General features: G+C 42.1%; 1 protein-coding gene and 1 pseudogene across 3 annotated transcripts; one reads left to right on the plus strand and one right to left on the minus strand.

The window, feature by feature from the left end:
- The window catches only part of LOC112196436, a 32,409-nt pseudogene extending 7,186 nt beyond the window's left edge, over positions 1 to 25,223 (plus strand).
- On the minus strand, positions 12,439 to 22,167 carry LOC112196420. 3 transcript variants are annotated; one of them, XM_040513034.1, is made up of 8 exons: positions 21,969 to 22,167; positions 21,746 to 21,868; positions 18,687 to 20,239; positions 13,382 to 13,554; positions 13,208 to 13,291; positions 12,984 to 13,111; positions 12,660 to 12,904; positions 12,439 to 12,578 (listed from the first exon to the last, which is right to left on the minus strand). In XM_040513034.1, coding segments are annotated over exons 3-8 (1,635 nt in total). In that variant the 5' UTR covers positions 19,691 to 20,239; positions 21,746 to 21,868; positions 21,969 to 22,167; the 3' UTR covers positions 12,439 to 12,577. The 3 variants fall into 3 exon arrangements, with proteins under 3 accessions (XP_040368968.1, XP_040368969.1, XP_040368970.1); XM_040513035.1 differs by having other exon boundaries at positions 13,382 to 13,533; positions 18,666 to 20,239; XM_040513036.1 differs by having other exon boundaries at positions 12,559 to 12,574.
- Positions 25,224 to 25,607: the final 384 nt, after the last annotated feature.

The following is a 25,607-nucleotide window of genomic DNA, read 5'->3' on the forward strand; positions in this document are numbered from 1 at the left end:
CTAAGCTCCTGCACTAGCAAGAAAAAGCTAGAAAAAGTTTCACTTTGTTTTGCCATTATAAGCTGATGTAATTGCCGGTGTCTCTCAAATTGAACAAACAAAAAGACATAATGTAACGGCTACTGTAAGAGGCCATAACAATTTGTACCCATTCCAAACAAGAATACTATTGAGTACAAGCATGAAACATGTTCGCCAAATTTTGTTCACGAGTGAGAATCACGTCTCTGTTCCCTGCTTTTATGATCTGAATCTCTGTTCCGTCCTACTTTAATCAAAAGGTAACTCCCCCGACCAAAATTACTTCAAGCAATTATAGAAAAGTGACACTGTTGCGCCTACACACATAGGCTTGTAGGTGTGCCTAGGTCGTCAAGGTTGATATGATTTGCAGCTTTCCAATAAAAATTAACAGGATGGTAAACTGAAAGGAAAGGAAAATCAACAACAGTTTTCGGGGGGGGGGGGGGGGGGGCGGGGCGGAGGGAAGTATTCAACTTCACCTTCATTGCATACTAATGTTTGCACAGAATGACAGATTCTAGTAAATCTTGTTCTCAATCTACCTAAGGATCAAAAAGCCTAGACCATATGTGTGCTCGGTATCTGCTACATATTTTCTGGCGTAAAGAAATTGATCCTAGGAACTCCAAACAGCCATTCTGCAGGTAATAAAGGGGAGCTGATAGTAACAGTTTAAAGACCTTAGCTCTAGGAATCTCTCATATACACTAGTGTTTAGCACTTTTGGATTATTCACCGGCTAGCAGTGTTCATTAGCAAATAGATCAGAGTAGACTTGGACATCTGAGGTTCCTTTTCCAGAACAGCAATCACATCCTTGACAGATATACTACGAGTACTAGCCACAGTACTGGAAATGATTCCCCACCAAGAGACTTGATGGGTTTGAAGGCTTTGTGTAATCTTTTGTCCTTTATGTTGATTCATGGGATGAGTGGACTATAAACTGGGGTGTGAGAAGTGACTAGATCTTGTCTTATCTGTTTCAAACTTGACTAGTATGATTTGTATGGGCCTTGTTACTCGTTCGTTTTAACGGCATAAGTTGATTGCAATGGCATAAGTTGTTCTCTTTGTTGGCCAACTCAAAATTTGTTCTTGTTGGCTAGCTTTCTTTTACTTGGCCAATTTAAAATTTGAACTCTTGAGTTGGCTGCCACTTTCAATTTGGGTTGGCTGCCATTTTCTTTTGTGTTGGCTGACTTGAGTTTCCTCATGCCTTTGGCCAACTTAAAATTTGAAGTCCTTTGTTGGCCTACTCTCCCTCACTTGAACTCATTGGCCAACTTGAACTTTTTCATGTGTTGGCTTCCATGGGCCACTCTCACTTGTTGGCCAGCTCTAGTTCTATCCATCGGCCACGCTCGAGTAACTTAATTGTTGGCTTTCGTTAGCCGATTTGCTTATTTATTTTTCGGTTGGCCGATTTGAATATTATTTTTCATTGGCTTCCTTGTGTCTATTGACTTGTTGGCCACCATAAGCTACATTCACATGTTGTCTTACTCAGATTGGTTTGTTCGTTGGCGTACTCACGAACAACTCACTCAACACTCAAGTTGATGTCCCGAAAGCTTATTGGACAAAGACAATATATTCCAGTCATCGGGGAGGTCAAGGGGGAACATCTACTCATGAGTTTTCAGAGGTCGATTCGGGGGCCAAGTTGACTCAAATTTCTCAACCACTCGGCTAATGTCGCCGATGCTTCAGAAACTTGGGGGGGGGGGGGGGGGCAATGTTTGTACCCACATTTGCATGGCCACTAGGACATAACTAATGTGCATATAGTCATTTCTAATTACAATGAGCCGCTCTACAAGTAATTTGGGCCGGTAGCTAGAAATGTTGGCTGATGAATAAGTGGACACTTCAGTTGGCCCAAGATGAATCAGACGAAGCTAGGCCTTTGGTTATCGGCTGGCCTGTGGTCATTGGTTTATTGTCTAAAAGCCCATTGGCCAATACTCTAATTGGTTTCCAACCCGAACTCAACTTAGAAAGATAATGGCCGATTGTCAGAGAGGCCGATAAGCGATAAAGATGAAATTTGATCAAGTAGTATTTCAGTCGACTTGAAGTTCATGTCAGCCGATAAGGAGAGTTCAATCCAAGATATCCTACTTCAGGATTAATTACAGCCGTTGATGACGACCATTAGAGCCGATCCGGATAGAGTCCAGCGTCAAGTCAGTCGACGGTAAGTATTGAAGCTGAATCAAGATAGAGTCACTAAGCCAAGAGGAGGCCGAATTCCACTCAACTTCAAAGAGTCAAGAGATCAGTTCAAATCACAGAGCAGCCGATATAAATAGAAGCATCGACAGAAGACATTAGAGACACACAACTCCAGAAACTCGAGCCATCAAGCTTTTCTTATTTCGTTTTACCTTTTGCTTAGGTAGAATTTTGTCTGTTTCCTTAGTTTATTTGCTCTGCTAGTTACAATCTCAGTTACTTTACCTTTCTTGTAGCGTAGTATCGATTTTGAATTGTCCTCTTTGTTTTCTTTCAAACAATAGTTGATAATTTTCAGCCATTCCAGATTTCAGTTTCGTTGTTATTATCTTTTATTTGCTCCTTATTGTCTTTATGCTTTACTTGTTTGATCATGCTATTTACTGTTCGTAGTCTCATAGTAGCTATTAATCTTATATTTACTCATACTCTCATAACAACACCTAACCTTCAGCCACCAAGTCCTTAATCTGGAGGCATCGAACCGCAGCCGAGAATAAGTTCCTTCCTCGGCTAACAATTGCTTGATAAGTCAGATCTACATCCACTACACTTACAATTGTACACTTGGCCTTCTGGCAGTGTGCTGGCACGCTCCGCATCTATTCATCGAGAAGGACATTTGTTCCTTGATCCCTCGGCTGTATAGGCCGAGGTGATTTTCAGAGGCAACATCTTTTTGCACGTCCAGTGGGACGAAGATTACTATTTGCTTAGTAAGGTTGAATGCAAGGGAAGGAGGTTAGTCAACAAAAACAAGACAACCCATACAGTGTAAACAGGGGAAAGAAGTTTCTTCGGTGTGGAGAGTCAGGACATAATTCAACTTTTTGTCCATCACGACCGAAGCTCGATCTTACTCCAATCAGAATGTCACTTGAGTCAAGTAGGAATGGGACTTCAGACACTTCGTCGGCAAAACAATCAGCCGATGAACGTAGAGCTCAAGAAGCAGCAAAGACTGCATCGGCCGAACTAGCCGCAAGACAGGAGGCCACACAAGCAGCGGTAGCCGACGCCGTTGCAAGGCAAGAAGACATGAGACGAGCGGCCGCTGACGCAGCCTTGGCCAGGCAATCTACTGAAAGTTCGTCTAGAAACTCACCACTTAATGCTTTTCAGAGTGCCTCGAATAGTGCAACCACTCCCGGTGCTATCATCTATGCAGCACGAGACGGTAGAGTTAGAGATACTGTGGAAACTGATTATTTAGGACTGGCCGGAGTGTCAGCCGAGTATTTGTACAAAGCATTGAATGAGGTTTTTAAATTGCAGACGAATGAACACGCTGCCCGAGGGGAAATCAACAATAGAACATTGGTAGATCAGTTAGCTACTGTTTTGGGAGAGAATACTAACCGATCTATCGGAGGATTGCAAACGTCTCTTGAGCAACTGAACCAAACAATGGCGGCTATGGTGAATGGTCAGAACACTTTCCAAACCTTACTGATACAAAATCAACAAGGCCAACTCAACCAAGCACTTCAACCTCCATGGCAGCAAGCTCATGCTTATGTTCCACAGCCACAGGCTCAGTTTCCTATTGGTGGACAGCCGTTTCAAGCTCAACCCCAATTTGGAATGGCCAATAATTATGTGCAACAGCCGATAAATAACAACAACGGTTTGGGAGGACAAAATCCACCTAGGAATGGGTTGACAGTTGAAGAAATAAGGAGAATTTGTGAAGAGACTGTAGGGCCAGCTCCTAGAAGAACGGCCAGGCCGAGATACACCAAACCATATCCGGAAAGGGTTGAAAACAGAGACTATCCGAGGGTATTCAAATTTCCCGACTTTCCTTTATTCAGTGGAGATGATTACCAATCAACTATAGCACACATTTCCGGGTTCATAGCGCGATGTGCTGAGCATTCTAGAGATGACGATTTGAAGTTGAAGTGGTTTGAGAACTCACTGACCGGCCCTGCTCATGCTTGGTATGTCAACTTGGCTCCTAATTCTATTCAAAACTGGGCCGACATGGAAAGAGCTTTCCATGAGCAATTCTACAGAGCCAAACCAGAAGTCACAATCGCTGATTTAGCAAAAATGTATCAAGAAGCACATGAGTCGGCCCAAGATTTCTTAGATAGATTTAAGGCCGCAAGAAATAAGTGCAGAGTCAATCTAGGAGAGCTAGAGTTTGTTCGAATAGCTCAGCAAGGTCTAAATTATGAATTGCACAAGAAATATGAGGGAGTTGATATTAGAGACATCTTTGAATTAACCACTAGCGTGGCTAGATATGAGGCAATCATTAGAGAAGAGACTCAAGCTAGATCAGCCTCAAAGGGAACTTATTATAAGAATCTTACTGTTCATGCTATGGAGGCCAATTTCGAAGGTTTGAAGGTCGAGGAGGAAGATTCGGCCGATATCAATGCTGCCAAATTGTTTATAAACAAACCAATGGTTTGTAAAGCCCTTGCAAAGCCAACAAACCCAATCAAGGATAAACCTCAGCCGATAACCTACCATACCAAAGATGGCACACCTTTAAGATTGACACCTACCCGCACTTACACTTTTGATATCACAAAGGCTGACATAATTTTTGATCAACTTCTTGCTGAGAAAGTAATTAAATTGCCAAACGGCCATGTTATACCTAAGGCCGATGAAACTAGAAATAAGTCTTATTGTAAATTTCACAATTCATGGAAGCATTCTACTAACAATTGTGTGGTTTACCGTGATACTTTGCCGGATCTCATCGAAAAAGGAAAGCTGAAGTTTCCGGAGACGAGTAAACCAGCTTAGCTTGTCGATACCAACCCTTTTCCAGTCAACATGGTGTACGTCAACTTCCCAAGAGGTCACAGGAAGAATTGACCAAATGTGAACTTGTCTGATCCTAGGGCCCGAAGGAGCTATATATTTCGTGACCAGAGGAGGGAACCAGTTTATGACAGTCAGGATGAAGACGCATACAATATGACAATGCCACCGGCTTTGAAGGCCTCATCGTCATCCACTTCAAAAGTACCGCTGGCCAGTGCTGTGATTCTGTGCAGCCGTTGCAACTGTGAGGTAACCCTCAATAATCTTCTACAAATCAAGAACCAAGAGTTAGCTACTGATCGACAGGTAAAGCCTGGGTTAAAAGCCCCAACTAATTGTGAAGAAAGTAAGAAGAAAGACTCAGTAGGGAAACATGCTGGCAATGAATTGGGGACCCCCACGGCCAATATGGCCGATGATGAAGTACTTAAGCTCTTTGGCCCTCACAGTCCCAAGGGATGTTATCAGGGACAACAAACTTCCCAAAGTGTGTTTAAGAGGATAAAGGAATCTGAAAATGCCGAAAGCGGACGACTTTCTGTGAGGAGAAGGTTGACTTTTGAGGATGATGATCTTGAGGGAAATTTTGCTGATGGTTTCAATGGCCGACGACGATCAGGTTTTGACCAAGATGATCGATTTTATGACCATGATTATTTTGCTAGAAATAGAGGCCGAAGACCTTATAGGACATATCGACCACCAGTCACTCATGATAATAGGTGGTATAGCTGAGCGGCCAGAGATCAGCCATTTTCCCCTTTGACAAAAACTCAAAAGAGACGTATGCAAAGGGAAGTGGCGGCCGCAAGGCAACAAGGGTCAGAAGGGTAGGAAGTCAGACGCTCTACTGAAGCAGATAACAAAGAAGCCCCTATAATAAGAGAGGACTTTCATAAGGATTCAGGAGAACCTATGGAACTTGAGACAATCGGTGACCATTTTGAAAATGTCCTTAGCTTCCCAAAGCTACCCCATCTGCGGTTTACTGAAGGAGGGGTTAAGGTTTTCAAACATCTTAACCTTCCATTTAAGTTGGCTGAATTAGAAACAATGAGAAAGTTTCACCAGAAACATACAGCCCTTGCAATTTATGGGCTTCCAAGGAGTCAAGACTATATTCTCAATACAATAGTAGCAAATTTTGATGCCGATCATGCTTTGATTCGGCAGGGTTTCCATAGCCGATTGATTACACCTGGTTTAAAAGCTTTGTATCAAGCACATCGCAAAGGAATCCAAAAGAAGGATATAGTCACTCAAATTCCAGTTTCAGAAGCCGACTTTCATTTCCTTAGATGTTTTCATAGAAGTCACTCGGCCGAGGAAACCTATGGCATAACGCCAGAAGAGGCCCAGCTCGCAAAGGGAACTTGATGATTATTTAGAAAAGAAAGATTTTGCGACTGAAGAGCAAGCGAAAGCCGATGCCAAAGTTAAGGATATTGAACAACAGAAGGAAGTGCAAAAGGCGGCCATGGATAAAACGCCAAATGGAAAAGTCCCTACCATAAGAGTACTAAGAGGATAGGATCCGCCGTTCTCAAATCAAGATTTGGGGATGATGAAAAAATATCATAGGATGTATTCAGCATTGGCCACTTATGGCCTAACTGAGAAGGAAAGCGTGATGATGAAAATGTTGGAAAAGGATCTGTCTTCATAGTCATACCTCATCACTGAGGATTCTAGCATCGGCTTAAAAATCAGTTATCAGGCAATGATAGAGAACTGTAAGCTGGAAGCCAATACTGATAACTTACCTATTTCTGATGCTGACCTGACTTACCTCCGCGCCTACCATAAACAACATCCAGCTGCTGAGATTTATGGATTCACGTCCGCCGAGAGCAAATTACTAGATAATTTGTCCAAATACCTGCGGGCTCGTGTAATCGAGTGGCAAGCAGAGACAGAGAAGGCATCCACCTAGTTGACAATTGGGGCCATTGAAGAATTGAAGAAAGAGCAAGCCAGTCTCAATCAGTAGTTGAAGAATGAAGAAATGGTAGAAGGTGCTGCCACAAACAATGGTAAGCAAGACGATTATGGAGACGAGGGTGATGAGGAAGTCAATTATGGGGAAGAAGAGGAACAAGGTGACTATGATAATGAAGCTGGAATCGACTACGACGTAGGAGATGACACAGCTTTTGACATGGAAACCTTATCCCCATTTTACAAGGGCGAGGCCGCCTTCGGAAAAGGAGAAGGTAATACAATGGACATCAACATGGTTTATGTCCTACCTTCAGAACTCAAAGCTCAACCAGGTCAGTCAAATGAACTGATCGGCGACTTTGTTGCCGATCAACAACCTCGATTTCAGATTGATGAAGTCGTTGTCCAGTTGAAGGATGAAGACGGCCGTGTGGTACTCACAAAACCAATGGCCAAAATGGCTCAGCATTTGAAGCCGTTATACATCACGGCTTACATAGAGGGATATCCAATAACGAAAGTTTTGGTGGACAATGGTGTAGCAGTTAATGTGTTACCTACAGCCGTTATGAAGAAATTACGCAGAACTGAATCTGATTTGCTACCTTCGGACGTCACAGTGAGCAACTTCTCTGGCGGGAAGAGCAGGCCAAGAGGTATCCTCCCACTCGATGTCACAGTGGGGGAAAAGACAAACATGACAGCTTTCTTCGTGGTTGATTCATCTGCTCATTACAATGCGTTGCTTGGCCGCGATTGGATTCACCAGAACTTATGTGTACCTTCTTCCCTGCATTAAGTTTTGATCTTCTGGCATGGAGACAAAATTGAGGTCATTCCAGCAGACAATAATCCATTTCAAGCATCCACCAATGTAGTAGAAGCAAGGTTTTATGAGGACGATATTGGTTATTTCACTTTCAGTGGATAAGATAGCAAGGGCCGACCTACCCAAGTTACGGCCCAGAAAATTGTCAACCTAGGGAGGATGTTTTGCAAGATGCAGAACGTCCAACCCTAGTTGACCTTTTCAAGGACAATATCAATGTCTAGAGACCCAAGGTCTCTAGAAAGAAAGGCCGCAGTCCGATCTATTTTAGGACGTTTGCTGGCCTATTGGGCCGACAGGATTACCAAGTCTAACTCGGCCATCAACTTAATGGAATATATTGCAGAACAACAGGAAGAAGAATTGAAGTTGGAAGATATCGGCCCAGCCCCGGTCGAATTAGAAGATACTGAAGCCGAAACTCAAGATCCTGTACACCAAATCAACTTGGGAGATGAAGATAACCCTCGGCTGATCTCTATCAGTAGACTTCTCGATCCAGAACTGCGAGCAGCGATGGAGGCTTTATTACGAGAATATAAGGATTGTTTTGCATGGGAATACCATGAAATGCCCGGGCTCGATAAAAGCTTAGTAGAACATGTATTACCTCTTAGAGATGATTGTAAACCTTACAAACAAACTCCTCGGCGATGTTCCGCCGAGGTACAAATTGAAATGAAAGAGGAAATTGAACGATTACTACATGCTAAATTTATTAGACCTGCTAAATATGTGGAGTGGGTTTCCAACGCTGTACCTGTAAGAAAGAAAAATGGCAAGATGAGAGTATGCGTTGACTTCAGAAACTTAAATTTAGCAACTCCAAAAGATGAATATCCTATGCCAATGGCCGATCTCTTAATTGATGGAGCGGCCAAACATGAAATATTATCTTTCATGGATGGTCATGCCGGCTATAATCAAATATTTGTAGCCGAAGAGGATGTCCATAAAACCGCCTTCAGGTGCCCAGGCTTTGTTGGAACCTTTGAATGGATAGTGATGCCTTTCGGCTTAAGAATGCTGGAGCAACTTACCAAAGGGCCATGAATGCCATTTTTCACGATTTAATTGGCAAAACCGTAGAGGTGTACATAGATGACGTGGTTGTTAAATCAAAAACCCGATCAGGACATCTAGCTGATCTATGTAAACCGTAGAGGTGTACATAGATGACGTGGTTATTAAGTTTACGTATGCGAAAACATAAACTTAAAATGAACCCCAAGAAGTGTGTTTTTGGAGTATCAGCGGGGAATTTTCTTGGTTTTCTCATTCACCAGCGGGGAATTGAGGTCGACAAGAATAAGGCTAAAGCCATTATCGATGCACCCGCTCCTTCAACAAAAAACAGCTATAATCATTCCTTAGTCAAGTTAATTTTCTTAGACGATTCATCTCTAACTTGGCTGGTAAACTTCGGCCTTTCTCTTCTCTACTTAAGTTGAAAATTGGAGATGAATACAAGTGGGAGCCAGAGCACCAACAAGCTTTTGACGAACTCAAGAAGTATTTAACACAACCCCCAGTGTTAGTACCTCCACAGAAAGGAAAGCCACTGAAGCTCTACATAGAGGCCATAACTGAATCAATTGGGAGCATGTTGGCTCAAGACAATGATCAAGGAAAAGAGCAAGCCATCCATTATTTGAGCAGAATCCTCACACCTGTTGAGATAAGATATTCGCCGATTGAAAAACTATGCCACGTGCTCTACTTTTCGGCGATTAAATTACGACATTATATGTTACCATCAGTTGTTCATATAATTCCACAAACGGATTTAATTAAATATATGTTGACTCGGCCGATCATCAAAGGCCGAATTGGAAAATGGACAATGGCGCTTTCTGAATTTACTTTCAAATACGTGGCCTAGAAGTCAGTCAAAGGCCAGTCATTGGCTCAATTTCTTGCCGACCACCCTTCTGTTGAAATTGAAGATATGGAGAATGTTGAAATAGATACTGCACAAGTCGGCCAGATGTATCACGAGCCTTGGCTACTATATTTTGATGGCTCAAGTGCCAATGACTCCACATGGGCAGGAATAATGATTGAATCTCCAACCGATCAAAAGCATCAATATGCCTTCAAACTGGACTTTAACTGCACAAACAACCAGGCCGAATATGAAGCCTTAATAATTGGCCTGGAAGTATTGGAAGAACTTGGAGCAACAAGAGTTAAGGTGTTTGGGGACTCACTATTAGTCATCAATCAAATGCTCCAGGTTTTTAGATGTTCAAATCTCTCGTTGGCCACTTCTTATGCCGCCGCACAACAACTACTTAGTTGTTTTCATGATGTAGAATTTCACCATCTTCCGCGAGAACTCAATAGTGAAGCGAATGAAATGGCTCAAATTGCTTCCGGCGTCAGCATTCCAGCAAGCCAAACTAACAAAATAATCACAATTGAGAGAAAATCATTGCCATCTTTGGCCAAGAGAGGTATGCCGGCCGATGTCTTTGAGATAGACGTGCCACTTGGTGATTGGAGATTTTACATAATCTAACACCTTTTGATGAAAAATGATGGCGGTGGGAGCCGAAAAATTAGAATGTTGTCTAGCAAGTTCACAATTAAAAATGGCGAACTGCTAAGGAAAAGTCCTGATGATGACCTTCTTCTTCGTTGCCTCGGCTCCGAAGATGCCCAGCTAGTAATGGCTGAAGTTCATGAAGGTATTTGCAGAGCACACCAGGCTGGGATAAAAATAAGATGGTTAATCAGGTGACATGGCTACTACTGGCCAACTATTCTTAAAGACTGTATTGAGTATGCTCGAGGCTGTGCTCCATGCCAACTTCACGGATCCATTCAGAGAGTTCCTGCTTTCCCCATGAATCCAATAGTGAAGCCATGGCCTTTTCGGGGCTGGGCAATGGATATAATCGGCCAAATCTCTCCCCCATCTTCCAAACAGCACAGATGGATACTGGTAGCCACAGAATACTTTACAAAATGGGTTGAAGCCGTTCCATTCACCTCCATAAGTAGTGCCGAGGTGATCAAATTCATTGAGCAAAACATCATTCACCGCTTCGGTATTCCAGAAACTATAACAACTGACCGAGGATCAGTATCCATAGCTAAAGCCGTCATCAAATGGATGGCCAAGTATAAGATTACAATGCAGCAATCGACACCCTATTATGTTCAGGCTAATGGACAGGCTGAGGCCACAAACAAGGTCCTCATCCAAATTGTGGAAAAGATAATTCAGGAAAATCCGCGTGATTGGCACAATCTTCTATCAGAAACTTTATGGGCTTATCGGACCTCCAAATGCTCGGCTACAGGGACAACTCCCTTTGCTCTGACATATGGACATGTTGAAATTTTACCAATGGAAATGACAGTCAGATCATTGAGAGTTGCAATGCAAAACAATCTCACAGCCGACGAATATAGTCAGGCAATGTTGCAAGAACTAGAGGATCTTGACCAGGCACGGTTGGATGCATATGATCGGCTTCAAGCTCAAAAGAAGGCTGTCGCTCGTGCTTACAATAAAAAGACTAGATACAAGAGTTTTGGGGAAGGCGAGCTGGTATGGAAAGCAGTGTTACCCATCGGCACGAAGGATCCCAGATTTGGAAAATGGTCACCAAATTGGGAGGGTCCGTTTATTATTGACAAATTTCTCGGCAAAGGAGCATATCATTTGCGCGATAAAGACGGCGAACGACACGCAATGCCCATTAATGGCCAATACCTAAAGAAATATTACCCCACAATGTGGGAAGCGCGAGCTGCTGAATAATGATGTAATCAAAAGATGGCCACTATAATGTATACTGTATATATGTTTAGGCCATCTTGATTCTGGCCGATGCAATTAAGCTGAAAAGATTATTTTTATCAGATTTCCAGTTTGTTTGCTTGACCATTATACTTCACTTGTATTTACTACTATAAGATATTATCTATCCATGACCCAACAATGTTTATGATAATCTACCGACAAGCAAATAATTAATTCAGTTTTTCATCGGCCCATAACTTTCAACTGTTTACAAAAAAAAAAAAAAAAAACCTGGCCAATGGCCGACAAAAGAGCCACATACATTCATCATCATTACTCGGCTAATAAAGCTTTAAGAGCACCCAAGGTACAACCAGTGTCCTGAAGGTCACTCTCAAGTTGCATACACCTAGGCTCGGAATTTTTCAATTCGGCCTCTATTTTTTTCAGTTGTCCTTGGCTTTGGAAGCACTGCTTACTCTTTTGAAGGAGCTTTTCCCCCACTTCTTGTCTCTCTTGTTTCAAGGACGCCAATTGTCTTTCCAACTCAATCTTGCCTTCAAGAGACTCCACAACCCGTTTTTGTTCCATACACCACCCAAACTCGGGAACCAAGGCTTTCTTCATTTGCTCACAAGCCAAGATTTGTTGTCTCCTTTTTTCTATTTCTTGGTATGAACCAGCTACACAGGATATTTGTTTGGTCAACACTTCTAGCTTCTCACCAATGAGAGCTACCTTGGGAGGGGCAAAGTATTTGGCTCCAAGTAACAAATCCATGGCCACTTTCACTTTTGATAGTTGGCCTGTTTCCACAAATTCTTTTAATGGCTGCGCTAACGTTTCCTTTACCACCTTCAGAGCCCCATCAACTTCCTCCCTTGATGTCAATTGCGGGGTTGGTAACTGCAAAATGGCCGAGCAACATTCTGGTTGGATTAGAGCATCAGCCGAAAATGCCCTCATAAAAGCCTGAAGTTCTGCTTCAAACCCTTGATTACCTTCCTACAATGTCAGCCACTAACAATCAGTTCTTCAACATAATAGAAGGGAAGTAATCACAAAACATGTTTGGTGCATACTTACTAGTTCGTTAGCCAACACCAGGTGTTGCTCACTAAGCGACGAGGAGGGAATACTGGCTTGCGGTGAAGTTTGGCGAGCACAAGTGTCTCCTCCATATTCATTGCCATAACTTCGCTTTCGGTCATTCTTTCAGGAGAAATTATCTCCCCCACCGGTTCGTCACTACTTGGTTGGCCATCTTTATCAATGGTCAGTTCCACGGATTCCTCTGTTTCACTAGGAATGGCATTTTGGACGTTGGCCTTCTGCAAATTCATCATATAAAGTATGTCATATTTATGCTCAAGCTAATAGCCAATTATTCACTCTGCTGCTGTGTCATATCTTGAATGTCTCTAGGCAACTTCGTTTGGCCACGCATAATTGTTCTTCACTCTTAGAGGATTGCTCGTCTTGTTTTACCGATTGTTTCGCTGGAGGAGATTGAGACGTTGAAGACATGGTGGCACCATCTGTTATTCAAAGGAGACAAAACAGAAACGCCATTAGCCATCGGCCATGATTCCTTACATAATGGCCGACTGCAATTCAAATTGATTTCGGCCTACCTTTGGCCGCCTCAGTGGCCGCACTATGGGTGGCCTTTCTCTTTGTGCTCCCTTTAGCACACTTCTTCAAAGACTCTTGGCCACCTACAATCAACAAACCCCAAGTTGGTGAACAAACTAACAACATGTGCATAAATGAAAGTACACTTGGGGGGGGGGGGGGGAACAACTTACTTATAGTTGGGATTGCTTTAGCAACTTTGCTTGTTATTTTACCACGCCTTACAGCTTTCGGCTTCTCTTGTGCCCACGGATTTCCTGCAAAAGCCGATCGCCTAGCCGACACCAACCCATCTTTAAAGCGGCTACCTACTCGTTTCGTCCACCACTCTCTGAACTGGGAGGAACTCTTGCTAGTTGCTACTCTTGTCCCAGTGGGCGTACCAAAAGATATTGCCTTTGAAAATCACCTCGGCCTATACAGCCGAGGGATCAAGGAACAAATGTCCTTCTAGATCAATAGATGCGGAGCGTACCAGCACACGGCCAGAAGGCCAAGTGTACAATTGTAGGTGTAGTGGATGTAGATCTGACTTATCAAGCAATTGTTAGCGGAGGAAGGAACTTATTCTCGGCTGCGGTTCGATGCCTCCAGATTAAGGACTTGGTGGCTGAAGGTCGGGTGAGTTAGGTGTTGTTATGAGAGTATGAGTAAATATAAGATTAATAGCTACTATGAGACTACGAACAGTAAATAGCACGATCAAACAAGTAAAGCATAAAGACAATAAGGAGCAAATAAAAGATAATAACAGCGAAACTGAAATCTGGAATGGTTGAAAATTATCAACTATTGTTTGAAAGAAAACAAAGGGAACAATTCAAAATCGATACTAGGCTACAAGAAAGGTAAATTAACTGAGATTGTAACTAGCAGAGCAAATAAACTAAGGAAACAGACGAAATTCTACCTAAGCAAAAGGTAAAACGAAATAAGAAAAGCTTGATGGCTCGAGTTTCTGGAGTTGTGTGTCTCTAATGTCTTCTGTCGATGCTTCTATTTATATCGGCTGCTCTGTGATTTGAACTGATCTCTTGACTCTTTGAAGTTGAGTGGAATTCGGTCTCCTCTTGGCTCAGTGACTCTATCTTGATTCGGCTTCAATACTTACCGTCGGCTGACTTGACGCTGGACTCTATCCGGATCGGCTCTAATGGTCGTCATCAACGGCTGTAATTAATCCTGAAGTAGGATATCTTGGATTGAACTCTCCTTATCGGCTGACATGAACTTCAAGTCGACTGAAATACTACTTGATCAAATTTCACCTTTATTGCTTATCGGCCTCTCTGACAATCGGCCATTATCTTTCTAAGTTGAGTTCGGGTTGGAAACCAATTAGAGTATTGGCCAATGGGCTTTTAGACAATAAACCAATGACCACAGGCCAGCCGATAACCAAAGGCCTAGCTTCGTCTGATTCATCTTGGGCCAACTGAAGTGTCCACTTATTCATCGGCCAACATTTCTAGCTACCGGCCCAAATTACTTGTAGAGCGGCTCATTGTAATTAAAAATGACTATATGCACATTAGTTATGTCCTAGTGGCCATGCAAATGTGGGTACAAACATTGCCCCCCCCCCCCCCAAGTTTCTGAAGCATCGGCGACATTAGCCGAGTGGTTGAGAAATTTGAGTCAACTTGGCCCCCGAATCGACCTCTGAAAACTCATGAGTAGATGTTCCCCCTTGACCTCCCCGATGACTGGAATATATTGTCTTTGTCCAATAAGCTTTCGGGACATCAACTTGAGTGTTGAGTGAGTTGTTCGTGAGTATGCCAACGAACAAACCAATCTGAGTAAGACAACATGTGAATGTAGCTTATGGTGGCCAACAAGTCAATAGACACAAGGAAGCCAATGAAAAATAATATTCAAATCGGCCAACCGAAAAATAAATAAGCAAATTGGCTAACGAAAGCCAACAATTAAGTTACTCGAGCGTGGCCGATGGATAGAACTAGAGCTGGCCAACAAGTAAGAGTGGCCCATGGAAGCCAACACATGAAAAAGTTCAAGTTGGCCAATGAGTTCAAGTGAGGGAGAGTAGGCCAACAAAGGACTTCAAATTTTAAGTTGGCCAAAGGCATGAGGAAACTCAAGTCTGCCAACACAAAAGAAAATGGCAGCCAAATCGATACTCGATGTTGTAGATCGAGCAGAGCGAGAACCACTGGGAAATGAGGAGAACTTGCTGAAGCGTGACTTTAGCTTGGCTGGGTTGCTAGGGCGTTACCCTTGCTTGGCTGGTTCCGTAACCGTTGTGGTCGCGGCACTACCGTCGGCTCCCGAGGAGACTAGGACCGAAGTACGTTGACAGAGGGTTTGGTGGCACTGAAAGTTGGCTTCTGAGAAGACTAGGACTAGGAGTGTGATCACCGCTAAGAGAAAGAAAAGGAGAGGAGTTGCTCTTAGAGAGGTTTGCTCTAGAGAGAACTTAGATCATCTTAGAGATGTTGTTGTGTTGTGAATGTGTGTTTTAGAATGAGAGGAGAAGGTGTTTATATAGGGAAGAAAAAGAAGAGTGAAATGATGAGTGGAAGAAAAATAATGAAAGTGGAGTATGAAAGTGATTTGTAAAATATGGAAAAGATAGAGAAATGATAAAATGAAAGCAAAGAATGAAGGTGCAGAAACATGGAAGTGATGATGATCTATTAAAGAGATTGTAGAAGAAAAATATATCCAAGGAAAAAGAGAAAAGCATCTAGCTTTCTTCATGTGGGTAGGAAATATGAACATGTGAATATTGAGCTGGTTTTAGGTCAGTTTCTGCCCCTTTATTCCTTCAATTATTTCTCCAACAAGACTTCATAATGAGCCTTCGACTTCTTCATATGAAATTATCCAACATGAGTGTAGATTACTGTGGTAAAATTTCAGAATTTATTTCCATGTGGTTGGGCCGGAAATGCTGCTGGACCTCTTACAGGTCCAGTTTTCCAGTTTTGCTTCTGTAGAAAATTGGACTGATTGTTTGAAGGCCTTCCACTCAAAACTAGCTCTCTTCATAAGAAAAGATCTTTGGGATGTCTAGTATTAATCTGGAAAGTTTCAACTTATTTGAATCTTGTTTGGTTAGTCTTCTGCCCCTCTTTCCTTGTTTAGCTCGGTTTCTCCTAGCCGAAGTAAGAAAATGTGCTAAAGTTGACTTTTCATTTCCATGCTTCCATCATTTCCTTTTCTTACAGCTCGCATAATTCTCCATAGTAGGCTTTATTTAGCCTCTAAATAATATATTTCGAACTTGTCGACAATATATAGTTTGAGCCACTGGCATTGGCTCAATTTCTCCAACACATGCCTTGTCAGGCCAAAATGCTCATTTTGGGTCCAAACAGAAAGTGTGACACTGATCTGGGTTGCGAGCTAAGAGATCGAACTAAAGGTAGACCAGCCGTTGCTAATTTTAGTACATGGATTGAGGTGTTTAACAACGGTTTGGGAAATAAGTCACTTGATAGTATTGGCAGTCAGGAAGAGAAAGGGGAAAGCCAGCAGGAGACAATGAAAGTAACTCATGTAGAGCATGCTGCGTTTCTTGCCTTTTGGATATGTAAGTTCTTAGTGTGCACAACTTCTAAAAAAGTGAATGTGGAGTACTACAAGTTGGCTGAAGCATTAGCAAGTAAAGAAGTACAAGAGAGCGATCAACCATTAGCTCTTGGTCCATTTGTGCTTGCCCACTTATACAGATGTCTTCACCACTATGTGACCGAAGGACTGAATCCAAATTGGTCTGGGCCATTGTGGATTTTTCAGTTGTGGCTGCACACTTACTTTCCCTCTTTCAGACAGCCGGGTTTGGCATTGGCCGTAGACACCACTCTTGGACAACAATTAGCTCCTCTTGATTTACTTCCTCATTCGGCAGAAGAGTGTTTTGAGGTGTTGTTCAAGTGTCCAGAGTTTTCTGCAGAACAATTTGCCGTTTGTTTCAGTAGGAAGTATTCACCCTACCTTGCAATGGATATCAGCCAACACGCTTCAGAAAGTGAGACGAGATGGGAGACTGCGTGTTCAGCTTGGAAGAGTGCAATAGGTATGAGGGATCTCTTCTAGGGTGCCTTGTCTGGTAAAACACTCAAGTGTGGAGTGGAGTTATATTCACCATCCTATTTCAGTCGTCAGTTGGGATATTATCAAGCTATACCGGCTCTGGTGCCAGAATCGTCAAACCGATATAGGTTATTGCGAGCCGTTTTCTGCAACAAGGACGACATTGAGCAGAATAACAAGGCGTTTGTGTACAACATGAGCTTTCCCATGAAGACAAGAGTAGCAACTAGCAAGAGTTCCTCCCAGTTCAGAGAGTGGTGGACGAAACGAGTAGGTAGCCGCTTTAAAGATGGGTTGGTGTCGGCGAGGCGATCTGCTTTTGTAGGAAATCCGTGGGCACAAGAGAAGTCGAAAGCTGTAAGGCGTGGTAAAATAACAAGAAAAGTTGCTAAAGCAATCCCAACTATAAGTAAGTTGTTGCCCCCCCCAAGTGTACTTTCATTTATGCACATGTTGTTAGTTTGTTCACCAACTTGGGGTTTGTTGATTGTAGGTGGCCAAGAGTTTTTGAAGAAGTGTGCTAAAGGGGGCACAAAGAGAAAGGCCACCCATAGTGCGGCCACTGAGGCGGCCAAAGGTAGGCCGAAATCAATTTGAATTATCTCCCCCACCGGTTCAGGAGAAATTATCTCCCCCACCGGTTCTTTCGGCCATTCTTTCAGGAGAAATTATCTCCCCCACCGGTTCGTCACTACTTGGTTGGCCATCTTTATCAATGGTTAGTTCCACGGATTCCTCTGTTTCACTAGGAATGGCATTTTGGACATTGGCCTTCTGCAAATTCATCATATAAAGTATGTCATATTTATGCTCAAGCTAATAGCCAATTATTCACTCTGCTGCTGTGTCATACCTTGAATGTCTCTAGGCAACTTCGTTTGGCCACGCACAATTGTTCTTCACTCTAAGAGGATTGCTCGTCTTGTTTTGCCGATTGTTTCGCTGGAGGAGATTGAGACGTTGAAGACATGGTGGCACCATCTGTTATTCAAAGGAGACAAAACAAAAACGCCATTAGCCATCGGCCATGATTCTTTACATAATGGCCGACTGCAATTCAAATTGATTTCGGCCTACCTTTGGCCGCCTTAGTGGCCGCACTATGGGTGGCCATTCTCTTTGTGCTCCCTTTAGCACACTTCTTCAAAGACTCTTGGCCACCTACAATCAATCAACCCCAAGTTGGTGAACAAACTAACAACATGTGCATAAATGAAAGTACACTTGGGGGGCAACAACTTACTTATAGTTGGGATTGCTTTAGCAACTTTTCTTGTTATTTTACCACGCCTTACAGCTTTCGGCTTCTCTTGTGCCCACGGATTTCCTGCAAAAGCAGATCACCTCGCCGACACCAACCCATATTTAAAGCGGCTACCTACTCATTTCGTCCACCACTCTCTGAACTGGGAGGAACTCTTGCTAGTTGCTACTCTTGTCTTCATGGGAAAGCTCATGTTGTACACAAACGCCTTGTTATTCTGCTCAATGTCGTCCTTGTTGCAGAAAACGGCTCGCAATGACCTATATCGGTTTGACGATTCTGGCACCGGAGCCGGTATAGCTTGATAATATCCCAACTGACGACTGAAATAGGATGGTGAATATAACTCCACTCCACACTTGAGTGTTTTACCAAACAAGGCACCCCAGAAGAGATCCCTTATACCTATTGCACTCTTCCAAGCTGAACACGCAGTCTCCCATCTCGTCTCACTTTCTGAAGCGTGTTGGCTGATATCCATTGCAAGGTAGGGTGGATACTTCCTACTGAAACAAACGGCAAATTGTTCTGCAGAAAACTCTAGACACTTGAACAACACCTCAAAACACTCTTCTACTGAATGAGGAAGTAAATCAAGAGGAGCTAATTGTTGTCCAAGAGTGGTGTCTACGGCCAATGCCAAACCCGGCTGTCTGAAAGAGGGAAAGTAAGTGTGCAGCCACAACTGAAAAATCCACAATGGCCCAGACCAATTTGGATTCAGTCCTTCGGTCACATAGTGGTGAAGACATCTGTATAAGTGGGCAAGCACAAATGGACCAAGAGCTAATGGTTGATCGCTCTCTTGTACTTCTTTACTTGCTAATGCTTCAGCCAACTTGTAGTACTCCACATTCACTTTTTTAGAAGTTGTGCACACTAAGAACTTACATATCCAAAAGGCAAGAAATGCAGCATGCTCTACATGAGTTACTTCCATTGTCTCCTGCTGGCTTTCCCCTTTCTCTTCCGGACTGCCAATACTATCAAGTGACTTATTTCCCAAACCGTTGTTAAACACCTCAATCCATGTACTAAAATTAGCAACGGCTGGTCTACCTTTAGTTCGATCTCTTAGCTCGCAACCCAGATCAATGTCACACTTTCCTTCTGCAAATACAATGTCCACCACTTGCCCATGTGGCGGCAAGCCCATAATGGCCGCTATATCAATCAAGGTCGGACTAAGTGCACCAAACTAAAGCTCCAGAGAGTTTGTTTGAGAACTCCAAAAACACATAGCGGCAGCCAGCAAGGAGCGGTCACAAGAAATAGTAATGGTGGACAGCTTGATGGCGTCATAGATCCCAAGTCGTTTCCATATCTCCCCAAATCACTTCTCGACTCGTTCTACCCACGGAATCCAGTTGGCTGTTTCACCAGGCCATTTTCTTGGTTTTGTTCCCCATGCTCCCCATGCTTTTCCTTCACTGAAATAGCTAGAATCATCTACTTCATGCTGGCTCAAAACTTTTTCCACATCAGCAGGTAATCACTCTGGAAACTTGGGCCAAGTTGACGTACCCCACCCCACCTTCATTCGGGACTCGTTGTGTTATTCTATTCATGAAGGCCGAGGCATTCTTTTCAGTGGCTTGACTTAGTGCTTCCGCAAATGCAAATGAGCGTTTGGTGATACTTTTTGTTTGCCTTCATAATTGTCTTCTCCGGTCCCTTTCGAAGCCATTGTTTGGACAACCAAGTCCTACATGATATAGAGCATAATTGGTTAGCACACCATGTTTCTCAGTATCCACCATGTTTCTGGCTATTCGATGCGATTCGCCGAAAACCGCGAAACTTGGGGGGGGGGGGGGGCAAAGGCATATAATTACATGCATATGAGCCAAGATATTATTGATAAAAAGATGATGTGTAGTACAAATGCAGAATGAAAAACCGCGCCTGATCGGCAATATAATAGCATATGCCTTTGGATAAATATTTATCGAGACATATGCGTATCCTGCTGCCATGCTTTTCAAATGCATGATTATAAAATCATGAAGAAAGATGCCAAAATGAGAACATCAGCGCAAAGTCCACTTTGTTTGACTTTTCAAACAATTTATACCAGTGATGACAAAGGCAATTAACGTGCAATTCAACTTCATGCATTGCTAAAATATGTGCCACAAATCGGGCCCATTGGGAATTAATATATGTGTATATATGTACAAGTTGCAATATCATGCATGGAAGAGAGAGATGGCTGCAGAGAGACACGAAATGGGTTGGTGAACCCACAATTCAAATCATGCATTGAATTAAGTTGGTCAAAAGATTCCCTGTTGGCATTAAACAAATTGATGGCTGCAGACCTTTTTTTTAAAAAAAAAAAAATCTAGTGCCATTCATAATTGGGAATCTTTTGCTAAGCTTGTTTGCATTAAAAAATAGTTGATGGCTGCACAGAGACACGAAATGGCATTTGTAGTGAATATGAGGCCACAATTATCAATTAATGCCATTCATAATTGATGGTTGCAGCCCTTTTAAAAAAAAAAAAAAAAATTATGAGGCCGGCTTGAATGAAGAAAATAAACATGGTCGTGATTTGCCAGAGTTGAGATCTGCACGTTTGTTTCTTGTTGACCTTATCTTGATGCAATTGCACATGGGAATACAATGCCAAAAACAAAAAATTATGTTTGACTAATTGCATTAAAGCAAGCAAGTCTGGGAAAGCTAGTCAAAGATTTCACTACCAGAAGAAACAAAAACGTCATTAAACATAACCCCATCTATTCAAGATAACTATGAAGTTATATTTGATTAAATTCTTGGACTATGGGTCTTTGAAGGCTAAGTCAAAGTTATCTTTGATTAATGGTAGAATCTGGGAACATGAGCAAAGAGCAAAGCATGCAAGTTCATAATTAACTTCAAAGCTGCAATTGTTTGCAGAGTGGCATTAAACAAATTGCTGGGAGCTTGAAAGAAGCGCAGCACATATAATTGCATGGTGGGCTTCATGTAATTGCAACATATAATTGAATATTGCTTAGACATGTTGCTCTGAAGTGATTATGCGCAGAAAACAAGCTGTTATGGGTCAATGAAAGCTTAATTACAATTATGAACTTGTTCATTTAGTTCATTGGTATGTACTTCAGATTTCTGGGAAATTGAGAAACAATTGCAGAACGGCATAATCACATAAATGGTTAGACCAAAATATGCACTTGCATTTAAGAACCAAGAGCCGTACCTGCAATCAAGGGATACCCAGCTTCCAAACAACTCTACTAAAGCGGGATTTGCTAAAAATCAAGGGATTCCCAGCTATGATTTCAGCTCTGGAACAATAGGATAAAAGACTACACAAAATGGACTGAAATATAGAGGGGGAGATTATTCAGATCCATTAGATTCTTCAGATCTGAGTTTTCTAATTTACAAACTCAAATGCAAAAATTCAAAATATGTAGTACCTTTCGTGGTCACGAGGATACTCTCGGCTTCATACCCAGATCACCATTAAATGAAGGTGTTGATGAATTTGAGGATATTGGAGCTGCAAGATTCAATTGGAGCTAAGTGATTCACTTACCAGAGGGCAGCTTGCTTTTGCTAGAAATAAAAGAGGTTTCTCCTTTTGTGGTCGTAATAGAAGACTGGGGAGATAAGATGATTAAAGAAAGCATTGAAAGAAAAACGAAGTGGTCAACCCTTGATAAAGTGGTGCACATATAACCCAGGTTCCAAAAAAAAAAAAAGGGAATGGGACCACTTTTCTTTTAGTTGGCTACATCTCTCTCTTTGTTGGTCATTACTTACAACTTTTCTTCAAGTTGGCTGACAACTTTTCTTTAAGTTGGCTGACCAACTTTTCTTTTCAATGGCTGGCTTTCTTTTGTGTTGGCTGACTCTTTCTTTGTTGGCCAACTTGAAACTTTCTTTTGTGTTGGCTGACTCTTTCTTTGTTGGCCAACTTGAAATTTTCTTTTGTATTGGCTGACCCTCTCTCTTTGTTGGCCAACTCAAAACTTGTTCTTGTTGGCTAGCTTTCTTTTAGTTGGCCAATTTAAAATTTGAACTCTTGAGTTGGCTGCCACTTTCAATTTGGGTTGGCTACCATTTTCTTTTGTGTTGGCAGACTTGAGTTTCCTCATGCCTTTGGCCAACTTAAAATTTGAAGTCCTTTGTTGGCCTACTCTCCCTCACTTGAACTCATTGGCCAACTTGAACTTTTTCATGTGTTGGCTTCCATGGGCCACTCTTACTTGTTGGCCAGCTCTAGTTCTATCCATCGGCCACGCTCGAGTAACTTAATTGTTGGCTTTCGTTAGCCGATTTGCTTATTTATTTTTCGGTTGGCCGATTTGAATATTATTTTTCATTGGCTTCCTTGTGTCTAGACTTGTTGGCCACCATAAACTACATTCACATGTTGTCTTACTCAGATTGGTTTGTTCGTTGGCGTACTCACGAACAACTCACTCAACACTCAAGTTGATGTGCTGAAAGCTTATTGGACAAAGTCAATATATTCCAGTCATCGGGGAGGTCAAGGGGAACATCTACTCATGAGTTTTCAGAGGTCGATTCGGGGGCCAAGTTGACTCAAATTTCTCAACCACTCGGCTAATGTCGCCGATGCTTCAGAAACTTGGGGGGGGGGGCAATGTTTGTACCCACATTTGCATGGCCACTAGGACATAACTAATGTGCATATAGTCATTTCTAATTACAATGAGCCGCTCTACAAGTAATTTGGGCCGGTAGCTAGAAATGTTGGCCGATGAATAAGTGGACACTTCAGTTGGCCCAAGATGAATCCACGAAGCTAGGCCTTTGGTTATCGGCTGGCCTGTGGTCATTGGTTTATTGTCTAAAAGCCCATTGGGCAATACTCTAATTGGTTTCCAACCCGAACTCAACTTAGAAAGATAATGGCCGATTGTCAGAGAGGCCGATAAGCAATAAAGATGAAATTTGATCAAGTAGTATTTCAGTCGACTTGAAGTTCATGTCAGCTGATAAGGAGAGTTCAATCCAAGATATCCTACTTCAGGATTAATTACAGCCGTTGATGACGACCATTAGAGCCGATCCGGATAGAGTCCAGCGTCAAGTCAGCCGACGGTAAGTATTAAAGCCGAATCAAGATAGAGTCACTGAGCCAAGAGGAGGCCGAATTCCACTCAACTTCAAAGAGTCAAGAGATCAGTTCAAATGACAGAGCAGCCGATATAAATAGAAGCATCGACAGAAGACATTAGAGACACACAACTCCAGAAACTCGAGCCATCAAGCTTTTCTTATTTCGTTTTACCTTTTGCTTAGGTAGAATTTCGTCTGTTTCCTTAGTTTATTTGCTCTGCTAGTTACAATCTCAGTTACTTTACCTTTCTTGTAGCCTAGTATCGATTTTGAATTGTCCTCTTTGTTTTCTTTCAAACAATAGTTGATAATTTTCAGTCATTCTAGATTTCAGTTTCGTTGTTATTATCTTTTATTTGCTCCTTATTGTCTTTATGTTTTACTTGTTTGATCGTGCTATTTACTGTTCGTAGTCTCATAGTAGCTATTAATCTTATATTTACTCATACTCTCATAACAACACCTAACTCACCCGACCTTCAGCCACCAAGTCCTTAATCTGGAGGCATCGAACCGCAGCCGAGAATAAGTTCCTTCCTCGGCTAACAATTGCTTGATAATTCAGATCTACATACACTACACCTACAATTGTACACTTGGCCTTTTGGCCGTGTACTGGCACGCTCCGCATCTATTCATCGAGAAGGACATTTGTTCCTTGATCCCTCGGCTGTATAGGCCGAGGTGATTTTCAGAGGCAACAGCTTCACATGACAAGTTGTAACTTTTATCTTTTAATGACCATTTGTGAGAGCGTGGGGAGAAGAGATAAGGTTATATAGGTTAGGGGTAGAGGAGGAGACTTCATAGTAATCTTCTGATTTAGAAAAATTTGAGGAGACAGAATCTTTTCTCCTGCTTGGTGTTTTTTTTTTTTTCCTTCTTGGAACTAGCAGATCTTTTTGTTAGTACTTGTGATCAATTGGTTTTAATAAAAGTACACCCTTTTCAAAAAACAAAATAAAAAAGTTAAAAACCAAGTCTTTTCTTCATTTTGTGTTCGGTTTTAATATGCAGTTACTGTCTTTTGATTTTTCTATTTTCTGTTTTGGAATCCAAAGGTCATCAGTCATGGCTTATAGATTCTGACATTTGCCCATTTTGCCTTGTAGTCTGATATGCGTGTGTTCTACTAAATCTTCTCTGTTTTGTTCATTATTGCTGAAATTTTATGTTGATCTGTCATTAACTATTATTTATCTTGCAGTTTGGGGTGCATGCAACCATGCATTTCATCTTCATTGCATCCTAAAATGGGTAAATTCACAGACTTCTCAAGCACATTGCCCCATGTGCCGGAGGGAGTGGCAGTTCAAAGGATGAGAGAAAAATTGGGATTCTTATAAGGAATTCCTGCCCCCTTCTCTCTCTCTGTCATAATGTGCAGGGGTTGCCGTTGCAGACTTGCAAATGTTCGGTTGTATATTAGACTGAGGCAATGTACATTTTGTGTATCTGGTTATCTATGCTGAGGCAACTCCTCGAGGTTTCAATTATCAATTGTTTGATGTATTCCCCCACGTCTTGTGTAGTAAACCTCTCTGGTGAACTATAAATGACTATAAGTGATCCTTCTTTCATTCTTCTTGGGTTAGATATTGAGGGAAATGAAAGATCGACTCCTCCAAGTCCAGAAGGACAAATAATAATTCAAAATATTACAAATCATCTTATGAAAATCATTCTACAAAAATCATTCAAGAAGAAAAGATCAAGCTTCCAAGAGGATAAGCTCGTCCAGGAAGAAGTGGAGAAAAAAGTTCTCAGAAATATATTCCTGTTGTACCCAAATGGGGACAACCGTTGTCAGAAAGAAGGGTTTACCTTGACCTAGACAGGGTTATCTAAAGGAAAACAATAGGTGATTGGGTTGGTAGTCTAAAGCTAACCTAAGCTCTAGTGTTATCTAAATACTCATACAAAGATGCTCATGCTTACTATGAGTCGACTCTAACTAGCGTAGTTCA

This window comes from Rosa chinensis, chromosome 1 (genome assembly GCF_002994745.2).
Source record: "Rosa chinensis cultivar Old Blush chromosome 1, RchiOBHm-V2, whole genome shotgun sequence".
Lineage (NCBI taxonomy): Eukaryota > Viridiplantae > Streptophyta > Magnoliopsida > Rosales > Rosaceae > Rosa > Rosa chinensis.